At 36.0% G+C, this 22,314-nt stretch overlaps 1 protein-coding gene across 3 annotated transcripts; it reads left to right on the top strand.

Moving 5' to 3' along the window:
• Positions 1-2,977: 2,977 nt before the first annotated feature.
• LOC124262538 lies at positions 2,978-21,947 on the top strand. Of its 3 annotated transcripts, none has more exons than XM_046697042.1 (8): positions 2,978-3,058; positions 4,373-4,482; positions 4,974-5,254; positions 17,046-17,142; positions 17,358-17,417; positions 17,892-18,047; positions 18,713-18,850; positions 19,367-21,947. In XM_046697042.1, exons 2-8 carry the CDS (start codon positions 4,398-4,400, stop codon positions 19,921-19,923), a joined length of 1,374 nt encoding a protein of 457 aa, XP_046552998.1. In that variant the 5' UTR covers positions 2,978-3,058; positions 4,373-4,397; the 3' UTR covers positions 19,924-21,947. The 3 variants fall into 3 exon arrangements, with proteins under 3 accessions (XP_046552998.1, XP_046553000.1, XP_046552999.1); XM_046697044.1 differs by having other exon boundaries at positions 2,979-3,058; positions 18,725-18,850; XM_046697043.1 differs by having other exon boundaries at positions 3,021-3,109.
• The last annotated feature ends 367 nt before the right edge of the window (positions 21,948-22,314 follow it).

Here is a 22,314-nt window from a genome sequence, read left to right as displayed (position 1 = left end):
CATACTTTTTAAATTTATTCATCTACATCTTCTCATTTAATGTTCTCTAGTTAAAACAGAAACATCCAGAGAAAATAAAGGTACTTTATATTGTGCTCAGTCTCATCAAATATATTTTGGGTTTAAACAGCTTAATATTAGTTCTTTGAATTTACTAGATGAACGTCAGCAGAAAAATGTCCTGCGAATGTGATCTTGTTGACGACGATGACTTAGTTTTCCACAGATCCTGATGGAGGATGATATGACTGTGTCGTGTTCACTCGGAGTTCATCACACACACACACATAAACACACACACGCACCCACACATACACAAGCATATGAATGTTGACAATGGCGTCCTCCAACAAACGGTGTTCAGTGGACAGGAAATCCACAACCCAACTTTTACCCCGAAATAAACCTTTACAGTTTTCGTTCTGTGTTTGGCGTGGGTGTAGGGTGTAGGGTGTAGGGCTGTCTGGCTTTAACAGCAGCCGGTTACTCACTAGCCTCCAGGTTTTGTCGTAACATCTTCGGATCTCATGGGACACCTATCTTTGTAAACATACCCTAACTCGGCGGGTCTCAGTGTGACGCAACTGATCATTCCAATGCCAAGCGCCACATGCGCCATACCTCTGGTAAATTCTAAGTGCACAAACCAATGTTACTACTAATATAATGCTTTAACCATCAAGCTACTTCACTGCCGTTATATAATCGTAACATCGGTCATTCAGTTTTATCTGTGTAGAGAGATCGCATGATTTATGTAGTATGTAGTACTGCATTGCATTCTTTCAGAAATCCTGATTGCATAGTCTTTATATTTTCTGAAGTCATACTTTTTTCATGATCACAATCCACATTGACATAACTGTCTCAACGAATTGTTCAGCCAGCTTCAACGACAGGAATAATTCAACAAAGGGTACATTAGACCACCTGGTGAAAATGTATATTCTCTCACATAATAAAGTACTGTTGCCACCTTTAATTATGTTTAAGCAAAGCGTCTTAGTATAATGATCAATTAAGCAGATTGTTAGCTGCAATTGGTGACGCATCTATTTTTAATCATAAAGATTGTCTTTTGTGTTTGTGTTTTCAATTTGTGTTTTGCATTATTTAGATTTAAACGTAGCACTGTGTGTTCCATTCTAAAATACGCTAAAAAACGTTTCTACCCTGTGGATCCTGAATAAAAAGTACTGAAAAAAATATGGATGGAACAAGGACTATTTTGGGGCAATAGGTGATATTTATGGGGTGCTTCAAACTCGTGTGAAGAAAGTCAGTTGAGGCATCGCAATTTACTAAGCAGAGTTGCGTCCCTTGTAGGTGCCAGACACCTTTGACAGTGGCTTCATTTCGGAATTTCACCTCACATCACACTTTCAGACTGTGTTGTAACACAAAAACTGTGCAAAGTGGTGTTAACCCTAATTTACTAACGCAGGCATTGACACGTCTCACAGATGCAAAATGCCTCAGCATCTCACTTTATGCAACACGTTGTTGAAAAATATATATTACTATGGACAACATATAATTTCCATTAATCTTTACACTGAACATATCACTCAAATTGAATTTTCTTTGAAATAGTTGAAACATCCAGGTATGCTAAATGTTATGCTTGATCGTTACTAAGGTAAGTCCCCTATATCAGATATAGGCCACAAACCCATTTCATCTATTCAAGACGCTTTTTCCAATAGCAGGATCTACTGTATTGCAAAACACGGTACTTATATCATTTACTTTAAAAATGGGATAATGTAAACGTTTGTGTGCTGACATTACCTGAATATTTGTAAAGTATGAGTCTTACAGAATGAATATATATTACTGGATATTTACCATAAGCAGTTGGATAAGCTTATGATTTATCCATGTGCTCCTGCGTTTAGTAATACGCTTTTGCCATTTAATCCATGAAAAGTAATACACTTTAGCATTTAACACATGTGCCAGGACGTTTTCAGTGTGTTGTCACGTGGTTGATAAGTGTGACAACATACAGCGAAACTCGGTAATCGGTTGGTTCCGTTCCAAGTGATCACAGGTGGTTATAATTTCGCTTACAATACATGATGACGTTGAAATTATCCCGGATAACGGGAATATGGAATTACGGCATATTTCATAATGTGTACGTCATTTACTGCATCTTCACGTACACACGCCAACAATTTATAGAGAGAGCAAACACTACACAGACTAAATGATCGGTTATGACCGTTGTACCTTAACCAACCAGCCAACCAACCAGCCAACTTACCTACCTACCATCCTACCAACATACCTACGTACCTACCTGCTGCCAACCTACCTACCTGCCAACCTACCTACCTACCTACACCTACCTACCTACCTACCTACCTACCTACCTACCTGCCAACCTACCTACCTACCTACCTACCTACCTACCTACCTACCTACCTACCTACCTACCTACCTACCTACCTACCTACCTACCTACCTACCTACCTACCTACCTACCTACCTACCTACCTACCTACCTACCTACCTAAGTTATCAAGCTATCAATCAGGTTATCAAATCGGGCAATCGGCCAAACAATCACATAATCAAGCAATCAGTCAATCAAATAGCCGATCAGCCAGACAATCAATCAATCAGGATGTACGCCTATTGGAACTAGTATAGTTATTCCTGGAATATACATTAGCAGAATACATCTGCTATGCTGTGTGGTCTGCATCAGTTACAGCCATACCTAACGCCCACGATGTCAGCCTGACACAGTTAGGCATCATCCCAGAGTATTCAGCCATTCCTGATTATTGATTCTCAGCGGCGACTATTTCAAGCTGCTGCCTTGATAAAAAAGTAAAAATATTTTTTCAACAACAAAAAACACAACAAGAAGTTATTCACATTCTAGAGCATTGCTCTTTTAATATTCAAAATATAATCATACATGTTACATGATTACTAAAGAAATATCTTTTTTTTTTAAATGGCATTAAAGGCTACCATTCTGTGCGGGGCTTCAACGTGGCGGCCAGGGTATTCCCCACTTTCGGTTCAGAAATCATTTTGGAAGGTACGAATATTTATGACTGCTCGATTTGTGCTAGAAATAGGTCTTGTAATGGTATGTCTGTGTTAAGGGATTTACAATGCATATAGTTTCTTTAGAACCAGTTAGATTGAATAAGCAATGCATAACAACCCCCACAGACGCATTTTTCTGTTGTGTATATATCCATGTTTATGAAATATACACTGATATGGCAAGTTTCACTTTTGAAGAATGAATGCTAAATTCTGACTGCACTTATTGTGTGCAGTTGTCTTCATTAATGGATTGGCATTGCATGTGACCTGTTTTGTGTGCTATTTTATCTAGTCACTAATTGCCTCATATAACATGGAAGGAAGTCACCTGTATCTTACCAGGTTCAAAAGAAGTAACACAAATCCTTTTCGTGACTGATCATCGTTCTCGTGATGTAAATGTAGGTTGTAACTGATACGTTAAATAGGCAATCATGTTATGATGCATCCCAATTAAATCACAACTATTATTTTTAGAGTTTTTAATTTTTAACAAGTTGAAGACTGTTTATGAACACAACCTCTGTATGATACTGTAATAGCCTCTCATTAAAGTTGAATACATCTGTTGTCTATGGATTATGCCTGCTTTATTATGTCATAAACATGGTGAAAATGTATTCAAACTGCCTTTAATAGATTGTGGCTTGATTGCACCATCTTACATCTGTGAAGTAGGATCATTCATTCAGTTCATTAAGAGTGAGTGAGTGAGTTTAGTTTTAGGTTACACTCAGCAATATTCCAGCTATATGGCGGCTGTATGTAAATAATCCAGTTTGGACCAGACAATCCAGTGATCAACAGCATGAGCATCAATCTACGCAACTGGGATACGATGACATGTGTCAACCAAGTCAGAGAACCTGACCACCCGACCCCGTTAGTCGCCTCTTACGGCAAGCATGGGCTATTGAAGATCAATTCTAACCCGGATCTTCATGGGTCCAGTTCATAAAGAAATCAGGAAATAGATGGATATTTACAGTAATAGTTAGGAAGATATATCAGTCTTAGATTTTATAAAGACGGACACTGAAGTAAAACATGGAATTCATCACCAACACAAGAACTAGGTCTTTGTGATTTTTAACTATTTTGCAATCAACCCTTTTGCATTGGCAATTTATTGTTTGACATTCTAAATTTTACAATCCATTTTGCTAAATTATATGGTAACTGTAGCAAATATTCAATGTGTTTTGTGTGCATTTTGGGTTTGCATATAGAATGTAACTTTGATCCTGGAAAATGTATACACATGTGTCTATATTCAGTGAATGTTTTTTTTCAAAAACAGTTCCAGAAACAGAGGCCCGAGGGCAATGGAGATCCATACAGTGCAAGGCTTCATGTCCGAGATACGCTTCTCCAGTTTCGATTTCCTTGGAATAAAACATCATATCCTAGGTACATTGCACCCGCAAAACATAAATTTTGCGTTCTCTCTTTCAATCTCCACCTACTCTCTGTTGTTAGGATGCAATTCAATAACTGTATGTATGTATGTATGTATGTATGTATGTATGTATGTATGTATGTATGTATGTATGTATGTATGTATGTATGTATGTATGTATGTATGTATGTATGTATGTATGTATGTATGTATGTATGTATGTATGTATGTATGTATGTATGTATGTATGTATGTATGTATGCATGCATGTATGTGTGTGTGCGTGCATGCATGTATGAATGAAGGATCTGTATTTCCTCCAATACCTCCGGAGAGTGACATACGTTCGTTACTCTGTTAACACAACACACTTACAGAGGTAAGTACACAGATAAATTGAAGTTTCACAAAACCCGTTTCAATGAATTATTGATCAGTACATGTGTATAGTCAGAGGACAAACAGTTGATTGTGCTTAACACACACTGTCTTTTTCTTGCAGGCGACCTAAGTCAGCTGAGGATGTTGATTGTGTTCCTGGTTGGTTGCCTGTTGTTCTACGCGTGCCTCATGTTCTGTATGGTCATTCTTGACAGACAGATGTGTACACGACAGACAAACATTGGCAGGAAGGTGAAACACCTCCTGCTGCATCTGTGGAAGATGCCGCGCTTTGTGAAGACCTTCACAGTAAGAAGCATCCGAGGAGGATGGTCGATGTCAAGACGATGTCGTTCTGCACTCAGTGGCTTGGGGCGATCTCTTTTGGATATTTCAAGACATGTATGTTTGGAATTGTTAACATGTCTTGCTGAAGAGATAACACCGCTGTTTGTTGATTTATTTATGTTTCCGATCAACGCTTACATTAAGGTTTATGGTTTGATCGTTGAAGCTAGGATAATGTTGAATCACTTTGTGAAAAACATCTATGTTATGACACATGGCTTTGGAATGACTATCGTCAGCCTCTTCAAACGAGCATGGGCATATGTAGGAAACTGGAAATTGCAATGTGGTTGTCATCGAAACAATTTAAAAAGACCTCAGTTGGGTTCGAACTAATAGGCAGGAAACGATAATCACGTTAAGTGATTGAATATGTAACACTATTCATTACCATGTATACTTGTTGTTAGCTTTCAAGATATAACCCATGGCCTAAGGACCAAGGACACATTTAAGAAGCAATACAAGGACATATCTTCCATACTGATTAACAAGTATATAGAAACCACAACCGTTTCAGCATCTTGAGTTCGAACCCAAGAATTGCACAGGTTATGCCTCTTACATTCAATAAGCTATCCCGGCGTCTGAATGTTTATGTAAATAAGAGTGAACCCAACCCACACCATAACTAATCTGTGTTTGAATGATTTTGATTGGTTTCATGAAAGTCAATCCTTCTTTGTTTACTTTCTGACGGAGCTTCTGTCAATTTATATATCAGGACCCAAGTGCGTGTCAGATGGACACGTGTATGCATGGGAGACATTTGTATGTATGAGATTTCATGTGTGCTTCAGGTGGACATGTGTATGCATGATATACCAAGAGGATTTCAGCTTGCATGAGATTTCACGTGTGCTTCAGGTGGATTTGTGTGCTCAGGAGATTCTATGTGTTCTTCAGATGGATTAATGTGTGCATGAGATTTCACGTGTGCTTCAGGTGGATTTGTGTGTGCATGAGATTTCATGTGTGCTTCAGGTGGATTTGTGTGTGCATGAGATTTCATGTGTGCTTCAGGTGGATTTGTGTGTGCATGAGATTTCATGTGTGCTTCAGGTGGATTTGTGTGTGCATGAGATTTCATGTGTGCTTCAGGTGGATTTGCGTGTGCATGAGAATCCATGTGTGCTTTAGGTGGATGTTTGTGTGCATGTTATTCCATGTGTGTATCTGATGTACTCTTGTACGCACACGGTAGAGTCATGTGTGTGACTTGTGTATACATGCATGCACGATATATTGTGTATGAGACAGATTGAAATGTGAATATATATATGCCTGAGGTCTCATGTGTAGCTACATGGACTTGAGTATGCATGAACGGGATCACATGTGCAGTCACGAGGAGTGTGCAACAGTTGGACTTGTGTGTGCATATAATAGATATCATGCGTAACAGGTGGACTTGTGTGTGCATATAATAGATATCATCTGTAATAGGCGGACTTGTGTGTGCATTATATTACATGTTTGTGTCAAGTCATCATATACAGTGAACAATTCACATTATATGTCAATTAATGCTTTTAGTACAGCATCCAAAGGTGAGACCAATACAGATTAACATGATAGCTGAACATGCACAAACTGACCGCTGTACCGCTGTTGGCATGTTATCACGCCTTATGTTCAAACATTCACTGGTGACAAAATTGCAAAGATTTTTACTATAATATGGTCAATGATATGTTTTGCTTTGTTGATGATGTTTTAATTGGCAATGACATTTTAAGTTGTTCGTTGAAACTATCATTGAAAATTCGAATTTAAAGAATTTTACTGATCTCACGTGTACTCTGTCAGACCATTGGCCACCTAGCATGATTTTGTAATGACATCTTAATATGGCTTTACACATTATATGGCTTTTAACGAAGACTCAGTTACGAAATGGCCTAAATCTTTCACAGGACATAGTTATTTCCAGTTGTGATCTCTGTACTAGTGCTATATAATATATGGTCTAAGATGTCAAATAACTGTTATCAAAGATGAATTTTATAGAAACTATATTTATATCCTGTTGTTTCACAATACATGGCATTATACTATGAACGGTATTTTGATAATTCATTTCTTAGAAAATATTTGCATTTGGATTTATATTTATTCACTGTTACTATACAACTTATGGCTATATTTTGCATCACTCTGAATCTTTAATCAGATGGAAGGGGACAAGCTATTTGACCTTTTTTGAACGATATCAGGTCATCCATGTACCTGAAACGTCAGGTAAACTTCTTGGCCGAATTGCCTTGTGTGATTTTGCCGATACGGTTAAAACAAGGAAGGTATGCTTACTTCTCGCCTAAACATCTGATTTCCGAATTCCTTAACGATGTTATCTATGATGTCCAGTAAAAGTCCACTATTTCACATATTAATACTCCAATAAGCTTAAGATAATATGTGCATTCATTTGTGACAAAGTCTCCTGACCAATGGCCAACCAAACTTGTGATAATCTCAAAAGGTATACATATTATACAATAGCGTGTCTTCCACCACAATGGTTATTTCATAATTCTACAAAGGGTCACAAAAAGCAATAAATGTAATGACGACAAACAAGAAAAAAAATAATAAGTTTGTATGTCTGACATGATTTTCAGAGCAGGTTTTTCTTTGTCAATGGTGACATGTTTTAACATTGCATGCCTCAGTTTCCTAGCATTTATGACCATTTATGACCAGTATCCACATTTAAAACACGTATACACAAATAAATGGTACAAGTACCGATAGGAAAGCCTATTTTGTTTGTTGTCTTTTTCCTAAGAGATCTCAGTGGTGGTAATTGTCTCATGGAACGAAATGAGAAATTTAATATCAAATGTATCTTTCGTGGGACATTGTGTCTTAAAATCAACAGTCAATAGTTTCTCGCTCAAGTATTCTAAAAAAGCATCTAGTGGATAACAGGTCATATAATTATATTCTTTAGGTGTAACGTATAAATACACTCTGTAGTGAGACCCCACCAAGAGACATGTTGTGCTTATAGAATCCGAGTTGATACAGTGTAAGTATCCTTGATATAAACACAACAACGCTAGAGAATACTCAGTCTGAACCATCTGATCAACAGATTCCCTTTGACATAAATGGCAACAACATTAGATGGCCACTAAAAGATTAGTGATGACACTAAGTATTTGCGAAAAGTGTTAAAGTGTCATGCAGTATTGTCTGTATGCCCCTTCACTCAATCTCACAAATTTAATAATTCAGTATTGGAGGAAAGTCTATAAAGATGTGTCAACCAATAATGTTATAACATGCGACGAACATCAACAGATGTATGGCACAATATTCGTCTCACTGGAGGTGAAGTCAGGTCGCCACTGTAATTTTCCTTGATTGGGAGGTGACACGTTTGCAGGAAATGATGCATTCACGAACAGCCATAGTGTTAGTGTGAAATTTCATTTTCCTTTGCTGGTGACAACGAACCAACTAAGTGAAACGGCTGTTGGTTTGCATTCAGAACTTGACAACCATGTTCATTAATGTTCCAAACCGGGACTACCATCTCTATTGACAAAACCGGAGTTTTCAAACAGTCATACTTACTATAGTCCGACTCCAGTCATGAACATATCACACGAAACTGGACTAAAGGCATATGCAGTTCTAGAGAATTAACATGTGAAAACATGTCTCGAAACATTTGTCACAAATGAGTTACAAGTAGTACATTATGGGTGTGAAATTGCGTATATTGTATTCAGAGAGTATATTGTTCATTTTGTAGTTGACCCTTGGTGTAAGTGGAATCTGATCAGTTATTTACATCTGATACTATTGAAGCCGAAGATATTTAGCCAAATATGGTTATGAATCTTTAAAATAAAGAAACACAAATTTTGATTAAGATCTATTGTCAAATAGTATCCTCGAAAGTTCTGAGCTTTAAAAAATAGAACATAACGTATTGTAATTGTTATGATAATTCTATGTGTCTCGTGTACATGACCGCAGGCCAACTATGACTGGAGTCTGTGAATATGAATAATATAACATCAAGTATGATATGTATTATTGTCAGTGTACAAGCAAATTACTTAAATTGTGTCCTTGTGGTTGATTAAAAAGAAAGAGTGAGAGAGAGAGATAGTGCGTCTGAGAGAGAGTATGTGTGAGAGAGAGACGGAGAGAGAGAGTAAGAGAGAGAGAGAGAGTGTGTGTGCGTATGTGTTTAGTGTGTGTGTGTGCGTGCGTGCTAGAGATAGTTCCATGAGAAACCATTCCTCAGTCCGACAGTATGCTGACTTCTAACCGACCAGTCCTTGTTTCACCCCTTAATTTATTCCGGTAGACACCCAGGTCACTGCACCTGGGAGGTGACATTGTTTGTAATTTGAGAACTCACATACTAGAGCAATTCACGCCTAGATCGAACTGTTACTTGGCAATAGAGCTTTTAGGCGTAAACTAGCATAAATAACACACTATGTTATGTTTACATTTACATTGAATTGTGAAACATGTGGTTTACAGTTTCGACCACTCCTATTATTGATCGCCATATCGCCCACTGTCACATATCCGCCGTCCATGAACTGTCAAGTGCAATAAAAAACCTTTGTTTAAAGAAAACAAGTGGTGCGTTAAAAATCCTATAACCATTACATAAGACTGATATGGTGACAAATCCTATCGCTCTAAACATCACACAACCAGTTTCATTAAATAACTTCCTGGTTAATGTGAACATGAATGGTATAAAACGAAAACGGATTGAACCGCATAATATTGCTATGTCCTTTGGGGTCGAGTGTCACCGAATGAAGAATTTCGTTCTTTTAAATTTAAACTGTAGTTTGAACAAAGTTGCTTAGAATATATATAATCTATGAGGATCTATATCCGCTTTAAGAAAGACAAGTCCAGATTTTTGATATCACGTGGCGTGTAATGGATGTTCTGAACACTACGTGGATTAGACAGGGGGAAACACGCATTTACTGAGGTTTGATACGTGAAGTTTGGACGTACAATGGCTTCTTCATTAATCCTAAATGATCGCATGTATTGGCTTGTTAATCAAAACTTGTTATATATTAACCGGCTTCATATAATTTAATTATGTAACTGCTTCCGTGTTCGTATCGAATTAGCTAGTCTTCATAGAAAGTGTTTTAACCAATTGTTTCAACTGTTTTCAAAAGACTTCAATGAGTTGGAACATCCACAACCGGATATGATTGTCTGCCATTAGGGAGAATCTTGGTGTTTATAGCATCATGTATACGGTTAAAATGACACCCATCAAATACATATGACAACACACATCAACATATGTATACAACAACGAGGAGAGTTCTATGGATATACAACTTCTTTAATATAATATGAGCGACGTTTCGGTGTAGCTACTAACACCGTTATAAAGAGTACTGCAAATTTGTATATATCTTCTTAATGTAACTTGTACCCTTATTATTGCATTTTTAATATTCATATATTATACACAAATATTTCTCATAATTCCGTACGGAATGGATCAACATTTTACAGTGATATAGCATCATTTGTTTTCTTTATTGAAAATATACGTTTAAGTTTAAACAGACTAGGCCATTCATAGAATAACTTGGAATATACATCATCCCGCTGTTGAAGAAGAGCTTTGGGATATGGGTTTGGGAAGGAAAAGGTATTTTTCAAAGCACGTATTTCATGTAGGTCCTCAGCGTCTTCTTTCTACGAATAATGTGACAATGGACTGTTTCTCCACACAGCTGTGATTTTCGAGTCGAATTGTTGTGGTCAGGGTTTCCAGAAATGTAACCGTTGTCCTAACCAGTGTAAATCGATACCTTGTTAATGTTTTAATGTGCTACTGAAGTGTAATAGCTTGTACGATAACAGGCTATCTTGTCCCAACAAATGAATTTTATCAGGATATACTCTGTACTCGCATTATAAATTTGGTGTTCTCTATTTCAATAAGGGCTTACAGGGATTTCATGAAATCCCTGAGCTAATATTTTAGTAATTTCATGAAATCCCTGGAAATTTTAGGGAAAACATGAAATCCCTGGGGGTTACGTGAAATCCCTGGTTTCACACATTCCCTGTAACATATACAAGTAAACTGACACCCATCAAATACAAATGGTATTGTGTATTCATGACATTGTGTATTTATGCTTATTTTCCATATGGTGTAACATAAATATATCATATGTGCACATGTGTACACATCGCTTTGGCCAAGCAAACATTGTTTCTGTATTTCGTCGTCTGTGACATCATTAAACAATTGAACGTGACGTCAACGAAGAGGGCCGTCACACTTGCTTACCGTGTATTATTGCACAAATGTACATGAATAAAATGGATGGTAAACTAAAAAAAATACACTCGAGCAAATGTATCATACGACTTATACGAAACTCCTGCCAAAGTATTTATTACATAATCCATAATACACAATTTGGCACGAGTTTCATATAACTCGTATGATACACTTGCTCGTGTAATAATCGCTATATATGACAACATCCATCAAATGCAGATGATAAATGCAAATGGCATTTGTAATTTATGCTTATGACAGCACTCGTCACTATATATATATATATATATATATATATAGGCATAAAATGACATTCAACACATTCAAAAACAGCACACATAACCATATGTATGCATATAAAATGACATTCGTCACATGCTTATAAACAACACACATCACAATATGTATAGATTTAAAATGACATTCATCACATGCTTATAAACAACACACATCACCATATGTATAGATTTAAAATGACATTCATCCCATGCTTATAAACAACACACATCACCATATGTATAGATTTAAAATGACATTCATCACATGCTTATAAACAACACACATCACAATATGTATAGATTTAAAATGACATTCATCACATGCTTATAAACAGCACACATCACCATATGTATAGATTTAAAATGACATTCATCACATGCTTATAAACAACACACATCACAATATGTATAGATTTTAAACATTCATCACACATCACAATATGTATAGATTTAAAATGACATTCATCCCATGCTTATAAACAACACACATCACAATATGTATAGATATGTATAGATTTAAAATGACATTCATCACATGCTTATAAACAACACACATCACAATATGTATAGATTTAAAATGACATTCATCACATGCTTATAAACAACACACATCACAATATGTATAGATTTAAAATGACATTCATCACATGCTTATAAACAACACACATCACAATATGTATAGATTTAAAATGACATTCATCACATGCTTATAAACAACACACATCACAATATGTATAGATTTAAAATGACATTCATCACATGCTTATAAACAACACACATCACAATATGTATAGATTTAAAATGACATTCATCACATGCTTATAAACAACACACATCACAATATGTATAGATTTAAAATGACATTCATCACATGCTTATAAACAACACACATCACAATATGTATAGATTTAAAATGACATTCATCACATGCTTATAAACAACACACATCACCATATGTATAGATTTAAAATGACATTCATCACATGCTTATAAACAACACACATCACCATATGTATAGATTTAAAATGACATTCATCCCATGCTTATAAACAACACACATCACCATATGTATAGATTTAAAATGACATTCATCACATGCTTATAAACAACACACATCACAATATGTATAGATTTAAAATGACATTCATCACATGCTTATAAACAACACACATCACCATATGTATAGATTTAAAATGACATTCATCACATGCTTATAAACAACACACATCACAATATGTATAGATTTAAAATGACATTCATCACATGCTTATAAACAACACACATCACAATATGTATAGATTTAAAATGACATTCATCACATGCTTATAAACAACACACATCACCATATGTATAGATTTAAAATGACATTCATCACATGCTTATAAACAACACACATCACCATATGTATAGATTTAAAATGACATTCATCACATGCTTATAAACAGCACACATCACAATATGTATAGATTTAAAATGACATTCATCACATGCTTATAAACAACACACATCACCATATGTATAGATTTAAAATGACATTCATCACATGCTTATAAACAACACACATCACCATATGTATAGATTTAAAATGACATTCATCCCATGCTTATAAACAACACACATCACAATATGTATAGATTTAAAATGACATTCATCACATGCTTATAAACAACACACATCACCATATGTATAGATTTAAAATGACATTCATCACATGCTTATAAACAACACACATCACAATATGTATAGATTTAAAATGACATTCATCACATGCTTATAAACAACACACATCACAATATGTATAGATTTAAAATGACATTCATCACATGCTTATAAACAACACACATCACAATATGTATAGATTTAAAATGACATTCATCACATGCTTATAAACAACACACATCACAATATGTATAGATTTAAAATGACATTCATCACATGCTTATAAACAACACACATCACCATATGTATAGATTTAAAATGACATTCATCACATGCTTATAAACAACACACATCACAATATGTATAGATTTAAAATGACATTCATCACATGCTTATAAACAACACACATCACCATATGTATAGATTTAAAATGACATTCATCACATGCTTATAAACAACACACATCACAATATGTATAGATTTAAAATGACATTCATCACATGCTTATAAACAACACACATCATTAAAATGACATATGTATAGATTTAAAATGACATTCATCACATGCTTATAAACAACACACATCACAATATGTATAGATTTAAAATGACATTCATCACATGCTTGCTTATAAACAACACACATCACAATATGTATAGATTTAAAATGACATTCATCACATGCTTATAAACAACACACATCACCATATGTATAGATTTAAAATGACATTCATCACATGCTTATAAACAACACACATCACAATATGTATAGATTTAAAATGACATTCATCACATGCTTATAAACAGCACACATCGCCATATGTATAGATTTAAAATGACATTCATCACATGCTTATAAACAACACACATCACCATATGTATAGATTTAAAATGACATTCATCACATGCTTATAAACAGCACACATCACAATATGTATAGATTTAAAATGACATTCATCACATGCTTATAAACAACACACATCACAATATGTATAGATTTAAAATGACATTCATCACATGGTTATAAACAACACACATCACAATATGTATAGATTTAAAATGACATTCATCACATGCTTATAAACAGCACACATCGCCATATGTATAGATTTAAAATGACATTCATCCCATGCTTATAAACAACACACATCACCATATGTATAGATTTAAAATGACATTCATCACATGCTTATAAACAACACACATCACAATATGTATAGATTTAAAATGACATTCATCACATGCTTATAAACAACACACATCACCATATGTATAGATTTAAAATGACATTCATCACATGCTTATAAACAACACACATCACAATATGTATAGATTTAAAATGACATTCATCACATGCTTATAAACAACACACATCGCCATATGTATAGATTTAAAATGACATTCATCACATGCTTATAAACAGCACAAATCACCATATGTAAAGATTTAAAATGACATTCATCACATGCTTATAAACAACACACATCACAATATGTATAGATTTAAAATGACATTCATCACATGCTTATAAACAGCACACATCACAATATGTATAGATTTAAAATGACATTCATCACATGCTTATAAACAACACACATCACAATATGTATAGATTTAAAATGACATTCATATCACATGCTTATAAACAACACACATCACCATATGTATAGATTTAAATCACAATATGTATAGATTTTAAATGACATTCATCACATGCTTATAAACAACACACATCACAATATGTATAGATTTAAAATGACATTCATCACATGCTTATAAACAACACACATCACAATATGTATAGATTTAAAATGACATTCATCACATGCTTATAAACAACACACATCACAATATGTATAGATTTAAAATGACATTCATCACATGCTTATAAACAACACACATCACCATATGTATAGATTTAAAATGACATTCATCACATGCTTATAAACAACACACATCACAATATGTATAGATTTAAAATGACATTCATCACATGCTTATAAACAGCACACATCACAATATGTATAGATTTAAAATGACATTCATCACATGCTTATAAACAACACACATCACAATATGTATAGATTTAAAATGACATTCATCACATGGTTATACACAACACACATCACCATATGTATAGATTTAAAATGACATTCATCACATGCTTATAAACAGCACACATCGCCATATGTATAGATTTAAAATGACATTCATCACATGCTTATAAACAACACACATCACCATATGTATAGATTTAAAATGACATTCATCACATGCATGACAACAGGTATCACGGAGAGACAGGCAGTCATATCTATGTCAACAACAGGCCTTTGGCTATATTCGATGTGATCATAACAACCAGTTTCAGTTGCTATTTTAGAATTACAACATGTAAACTGTGAAGGAACTACTCTTTGACTGAAAGGAAATCGTAAAATATAGATATTGTTCAACATAAAGAAGTAACTTAAATATTCATAGACATTTCAAAGATTCATTTGCAGAGGACTGCAATGACTGTATCAATGTATCAGACAACCTTCCTTGAAACAGGTGTGATAAACATATTTACATTGCTGACATTTTAACTTAAACAAACTAACCCAAACCATGAGAAAACACAATATGTTTTACCTCTGTTACCCATGCTATGCGCCCGGTACCATAACACTCCAAGGTGACTAAGCAATTTAAAGATTATTTCATGAGGAATGTGATCAAAGAAATCCTTCATTCTGGCATTTAGGTGATCAATGACCAAGGTGATCAATGACCAGGGTGATCAATGACCAGGGTGTTCAATGACCAGGGTGATCAGCCAGCATTAATAGTCGATACACAACCATCAAGGTCAGAAGTCCCATCAACATAATCAGCTGTATATATGGAAGTGTTTTCAGGAGACAAGTAAAGGAATGCCAGTACAGTGTTCTTATTCAACCCAGAAAGTGAGCTGTAAAACATCAGGACGAACGTTCATTTAATTGATATTAATGTCAATATTTTGTTGCAAGGCCATACGTATGTTTGCATAGTCATGTTTTCTTGATATTGTCACCAAGACTGTCATATCCCACTGTTTGAGGGCCCCTGTTTGAGGGCCCCTGCTTACTGAGTACACTCATGTCAGCCATGGGGACGCTACTGCCACCCGTAACGTTGTGGTTTCCGTTTCCTTATTGCTCATACGGACTGAATGTAGTTTCTGAATTCAGTTCAACAGATTTGCTTTCACATCAAGTCAATAGCCGAAGCTCTACTGTTTGTATTGGATATCGAGATGAATTTCAGACAAAAATGTGCATCACAAAAGAGTTTCAAAACTCTCTCCACACATTATGAGCCACATCTTATGCACCAATACCCAACCATATAGTAATACATGTGTACATGTTACGCAATATAGGGAAGGATATCTCTTCAAATAGAAACAACTAAACCATTTCCATAATAGTAATTACTTAGGACCCTGGCAATATCACAAATTCATGAGGCATATAGCATTAAATGAGGGTTTTGTTAATTATCATTTATTACCTCTTATTGGGATCCCGACAATTGCATTTTCAGACCAGTGTCATGTTCATTTTCAGATGAGGACAATACAGTTAATTGTGAAACTGATCTGTTTTCTGGCACCACCTCCCGCGATCAGATGTATGCAATATAGTGGAGAACAGCATATGAACGGTAAGATTATATATACTGATAGACTAAGTCTATTACTTCTTGTTTGAACAGATTTAGTACACTCTTCCCTCATGAAACACTTATTTAATTCATTTTGCATATCGAAAGAAAAGGGACTGATGTTGTTATTAATAGTAGTTTATCGCTCTGATTTTAACAATATGTACAAAAACCTTCAAAGTAATTTATAATCTATTGATTACTTTTTGATGCAGAGCAACTTAATGCAGATAAATGTCTCTCCCATGAAGAGCCGACAATGGAAGCAAGGAAAGGTGTGTGCTGATGATATGATTTATTGATTTATTGGTCTATTTATAAATACGACCATGTCTAAGGAACACAAAACACTTTATATTGTTGCTTTATATTTTTTATGAAGAAAAACCTTTGCCAGATTAAGATGCACTTGTCAGTATGTTTTTATGCCAGCTTTAGCAATATTACAGCAATATCACGGCGTGGAACACCAAGAATGGGCTTCACACATGGTCTCGGAGATACGAGCAAACGCTTTAACCACTAGGCTACCCCACAGTCACACGATACACTTGTAGTTGTCAAAGCATGTCTGCAATCAGGACCTAGTCAATGTTCGAAATCATAAGCTAACCTGAACAAAATGGTGATTCTAGTTTAGTATACGGAAACCCTAGTTAACAGTCCGTGTATAAATGTGCCGTTATGCAAGGTTTTCCCGAACATGGTGACACGAGTATTTCTGACATGTATTCTACACTCCCCAACAGGTATTTCTCACGCACCGGCCCTCATGCATCCGATGTCCAGCTTGGTCAAACCACAGGATGTATCAGACGTGTGTGGAGCAGACGACAACGCCTACTGGCGGGAAGTGCAGCAGTGTCCCGTTCCTGTACATATACCATGGCTGTGTAGAGTGCTAGGTAGGCGAAATAGATACTCTAAGAAAATCACACTTCCAGTAATACCATTTTAAACAATCCGAACTCGTTCGCAACGATAAGTGAGTTTAAAATCTCGCTTCACCAGTACTGCTACCATAGGCATCTGCTAGAACTGAATGTTGTGTGCACACATGTAGGCTTTCTGTTCATTTATGATGCAGTTTATGTCGAGGTATCCACAATGCTTTAGTTGTTATGCATACGACGTGTAGGTACGAATCTCTGAATAGAATGACTGGTGTTAATAAGATTTCATCAATGCCAGGGGAAGACTTTGATAAAGGTCATACTATTATAGTAACTATTCAACATAGTGTTAACAAAGTCAGTATTCTTGGGATTGTCAGTTCCAGGCTGGCTTTCACTGTTTGTCTGGTTCAGACTAGATTGTTTATATGTCGTCGTCGTAAAGACAGTATTTCTAGGTTCGGCTGTACCAAACAAACAGTTATGTTTTTGCGAAAATTATTTGAGTTACGGGTGGTACCTCTGAGCATCACAAGCGAACACTTGAGGTCATCTCTGATTTTCAATGGTCCATTCATATATTTTTCATCACCATTTTGCCTTATACACCCTAGAATCCGTTTCGGCAGATCACGTTGACGGTTTAATTTTAGCATATATATATGTCACAAAAGCAGTGTCCTTTCCAGGTAACAGTGCCACCTGTCTGGTATGTCTGAGATCTACCCAGGAAGGGCCATGCCACCGGTTGTTCATATTTCGTGTGTTTGCGGTTACTCGGGCAATATCTCATCACACCAGACTTTCAAAACAAGGTAGGAGAAGTATTAGTTGTCGGGGACTTTTCCTAACATTGGTATTGTGTATCTGAACATTTGACAATTTCGTCACACACACACGCACACGCATGCACGCACGCACACACACACACACACACACACACACACACACCAATTGTATTCATGCCGCGTGGGGTAGGATATGCTCACCGTTTCGCTAACACCTGGTGTCCTCCATACTTGATAGTATTGATATGGCAGTCATGCTGATGATATAGTAGGAGTGTCCCAAATGAACTGTTTTTAACTACTGTCAGCAGTGAATTTCCTCTGTGATTATTGAAAGGCATTACTGTTTCTTATTTACTATGACAGTAGACCCACAGATACACCCACCTCTCCCGTAACCTGTCATAAGAACATAAAGGCTGAATTACGAAGTGTAAGGTTTTCTATTAAGAATGTGTCTATTACTAGTTGTACTGATTGTATGACAATAACATATGTTCGCCATTCTACTAAGTTCCTATGTATTATCCCATTTGTATTCAGATCTTCCCGCGGCTCTTCGCTTTGGCCCACTGTGTCAGGTAATTCTCGTGGGTGAACTACTGGTCGTCACTACCTCAACGTTCTTCGTCTTTCTATACCTAATTAACAAACTGGACCGACAACGACACATACGGGACAGGAACATCAGGCGTCGACTACAACAACTGATACTTCACATTTATATTTACTGTGGGGCAAGGTTCCTGGCGGATATTGCGATGTCGAAGTACGTGAAGATTTGTGAGTGGATTGGCCGACAGGGCTACATGAACATAGATGAACAACGGGAGAACTTGGAGGGATTGGATGAGAGACTGGAGGAGAGGCTGGAGGAGGGGCTGGAGGAGAGGCTAGAGGAGGGATTGGATGAGAGACTGGAGGAGAGGCTGGAGGAGAGACTGGAGGAGAGGCTGGAGGAGAGGCTAGAGGAGGGGCTGGAGGAGATGCTGGAGGAGAGGCTGGTTGAAGCTGGTTGTGACTGCGATCCATTTGCTGGTATAAAGAGGTCTCACGTCGTCGATGATGATCAAGCCAATTTCGAGTTTGTTTTTGGCTGAGTCAGAGGGTTGGTCTAAGTCCTTTTATTCTTATAATGGGACATCACACGTTGTGGTCTACCAAGCACTGACTTTATGCGTTGTGATCGCGTTGTCTTTGGGCCTTTGGCGAAACTTAAAACTACTATCTTACAACAGGGAGTCATTTGATAACGGGTGGCAATTACGTATTTGCCTGCTGTAGGACATTTTCATAGTAGCCTTTTGTTTTGTCCTCCGTGATCTCATCGACTAACCGGAAGACTCATAATGTTTGAATGACATGCAATGCATACCGTAGACATCCTCAATGTAAACATGAGCCTTAATATGATATGTGTACAAATAACGGGGTCCTCCCGATAACATTTTGAAAGAAGTAGGGTTGGGTAACCAGTTACCTTATTCAACAACATGTAGTCATCATCCCTCAAAGTTACAGTTTACACTGAAATACCTCGGTAAGTCAATGGTAAATATACAAGGGATATCATTCAAACTGAGAACAGATATTCTATGCAATCAACGTTGTTGACAAGGTCCATGTATGTACCTCATTCAATTACATCTCTTGCATGCCATCTTCCAACCTACCTCATGATGTACGTAGCTGTTTTTACACTGATGATTCAAAATCATTAGGAGAACATGAGACTCTAAACCAGCACTAGTATGAATCCTTCAGTCAGTTGGTTTTCTGACCACACTTACATGTATTCTTTATGTACATTATCAGAACAGTGGAGAATACATGATATTATACATCTACTGATCTATGACATGAATACGACCTGCGTGTGTTGTGCACATATCAGAGTTCATTGTAGTCTCCGACTGGAAAATAGCATTTTTCCTATTCATAAATAATTATTCATTCTACCTCATAATACATTTTTTATTTGTTTCTCTTTACTGTTGGTCCTGTTTCAAGGGTTGTCAATAATATTTTATATAATGAACCGTGCAGCTAATTATAACATTTTCCAGTGGCAGCACTTGTTACAAAATGTATAACCTATGGACCATGCTCTGTGCCAGTGATATCAACATTTTGGCGTCGGAAAAACTATGTTTTTTGGTATTGGAACTGAAATAATTTTATTTCTTTCAAAACTGCTTGTACCATCTTTGATTGTAAGATTTTAGTACTGATTCATTTATATGGGTCCGAAATTTGGGGAACTAAGTATTTTCACTGTATAGAAAAGGATCATGCATCATATTTTAAATGCTTCCTAAATTTGGGAAAGTATGCTTCAAATAAGGCTGTATTAGGGGAAAGTGGGCGTTGCAATATATTTGTACTCACCAGATTAAGAGTAATACAATTTTGGCTGAAATTATTAAAAATGGATTCTTATAGGTACCCTAGGCAAAGTTATATTTTCCTAAAGCTACAAGATGATATTGGCAAGCTTAATTGGGCATCAGAGGCTAGACAGTTACTTTTTTCGACTGGATTTTCTCATGTGTGAATTTCACAAAAGTTTGGAAATGAATGTAATTTTTTATATGGTTTTAAGCAACGACTTCAGGACATTTTCTTCCAAGAATGGTCTATGTCTATAAATAATTCAAGTTTTGTAGAACGCTATTCTTCTCATAAAGTTTTATATTATGAATCTACAAGACAAATAGTTAATACGGGCGTTGTGTAAATTTAGAAATGGCTTCCATGATTTTAGAATTCACTAATCACGCAAGCCCAATAGAGCTTTCAGTGATGTAAATGAGTCCATCTGTAAACCTTGTAATACAGGTAATATGGAAAGTGAATGTCATGTAATATTTGTGTGTACCAAGTATTCAGATTTACGAAGTAAGTATTTATCATTTATATCAGCACCTGTAAGAGATAAACAAATATTGTCCAGTCTGTTAAATTCTAAAAATATTGACATTATCAAATCTATTGCAATTTATTTAAAACATGTCTTCAATGCAAGAAATGTCACCACCACCACGTGCATTTAATTGTAGCAAGTGTATTTGTACTATAGGCCTTTAGGCCCGAAATACTGAATAAAAATTAATCTGAATCTGAATCTAAGTTTGTTTTCACATATAACGATGTAGTTGTGTTGTCATGTAACAGATGCTTAGCGACTGTTGTTCTCTGGAACATACTAGGGAACAATGTTTCATGTCCTCGACACTCATTTGTAAATACATCATCTACAATTATAGGTTTGTGGTTTGACAACGCACTCCAAGAAGGCGGTCTCGAAGTGATTGCCAATTGCGTAGATCGATGCGCATCTACACTACCAGATGTCCGACTGCCATTTTTGTGGAAGCCACGGTGGCTGAGTGGGTTAGGTATGATGTTAGGTGCTGGCAATGATGTGTCTGACTCTGATAGCACCCGTGAAGGTCCGGGTTAGAATATTGATCTTCAGTAATCCATGTTTG

Source organism: Haliotis rubra, unplaced genomic scaffold, assembly GCF_003918875.1.
Source record: "Haliotis rubra isolate DU_JTF1 unplaced genomic scaffold, ASM391887v1 Scf844, whole genome shotgun sequence".
In the NCBI taxonomy this organism is placed as follows: Eukaryota; Metazoa; Mollusca; class Gastropoda; order Lepetellida; family Haliotidae; genus Haliotis; species Haliotis rubra.
Note: the sequence above shows the minus strand (reverse complement) of the source record. Positions and strands in the feature narration are given on the sequence as shown.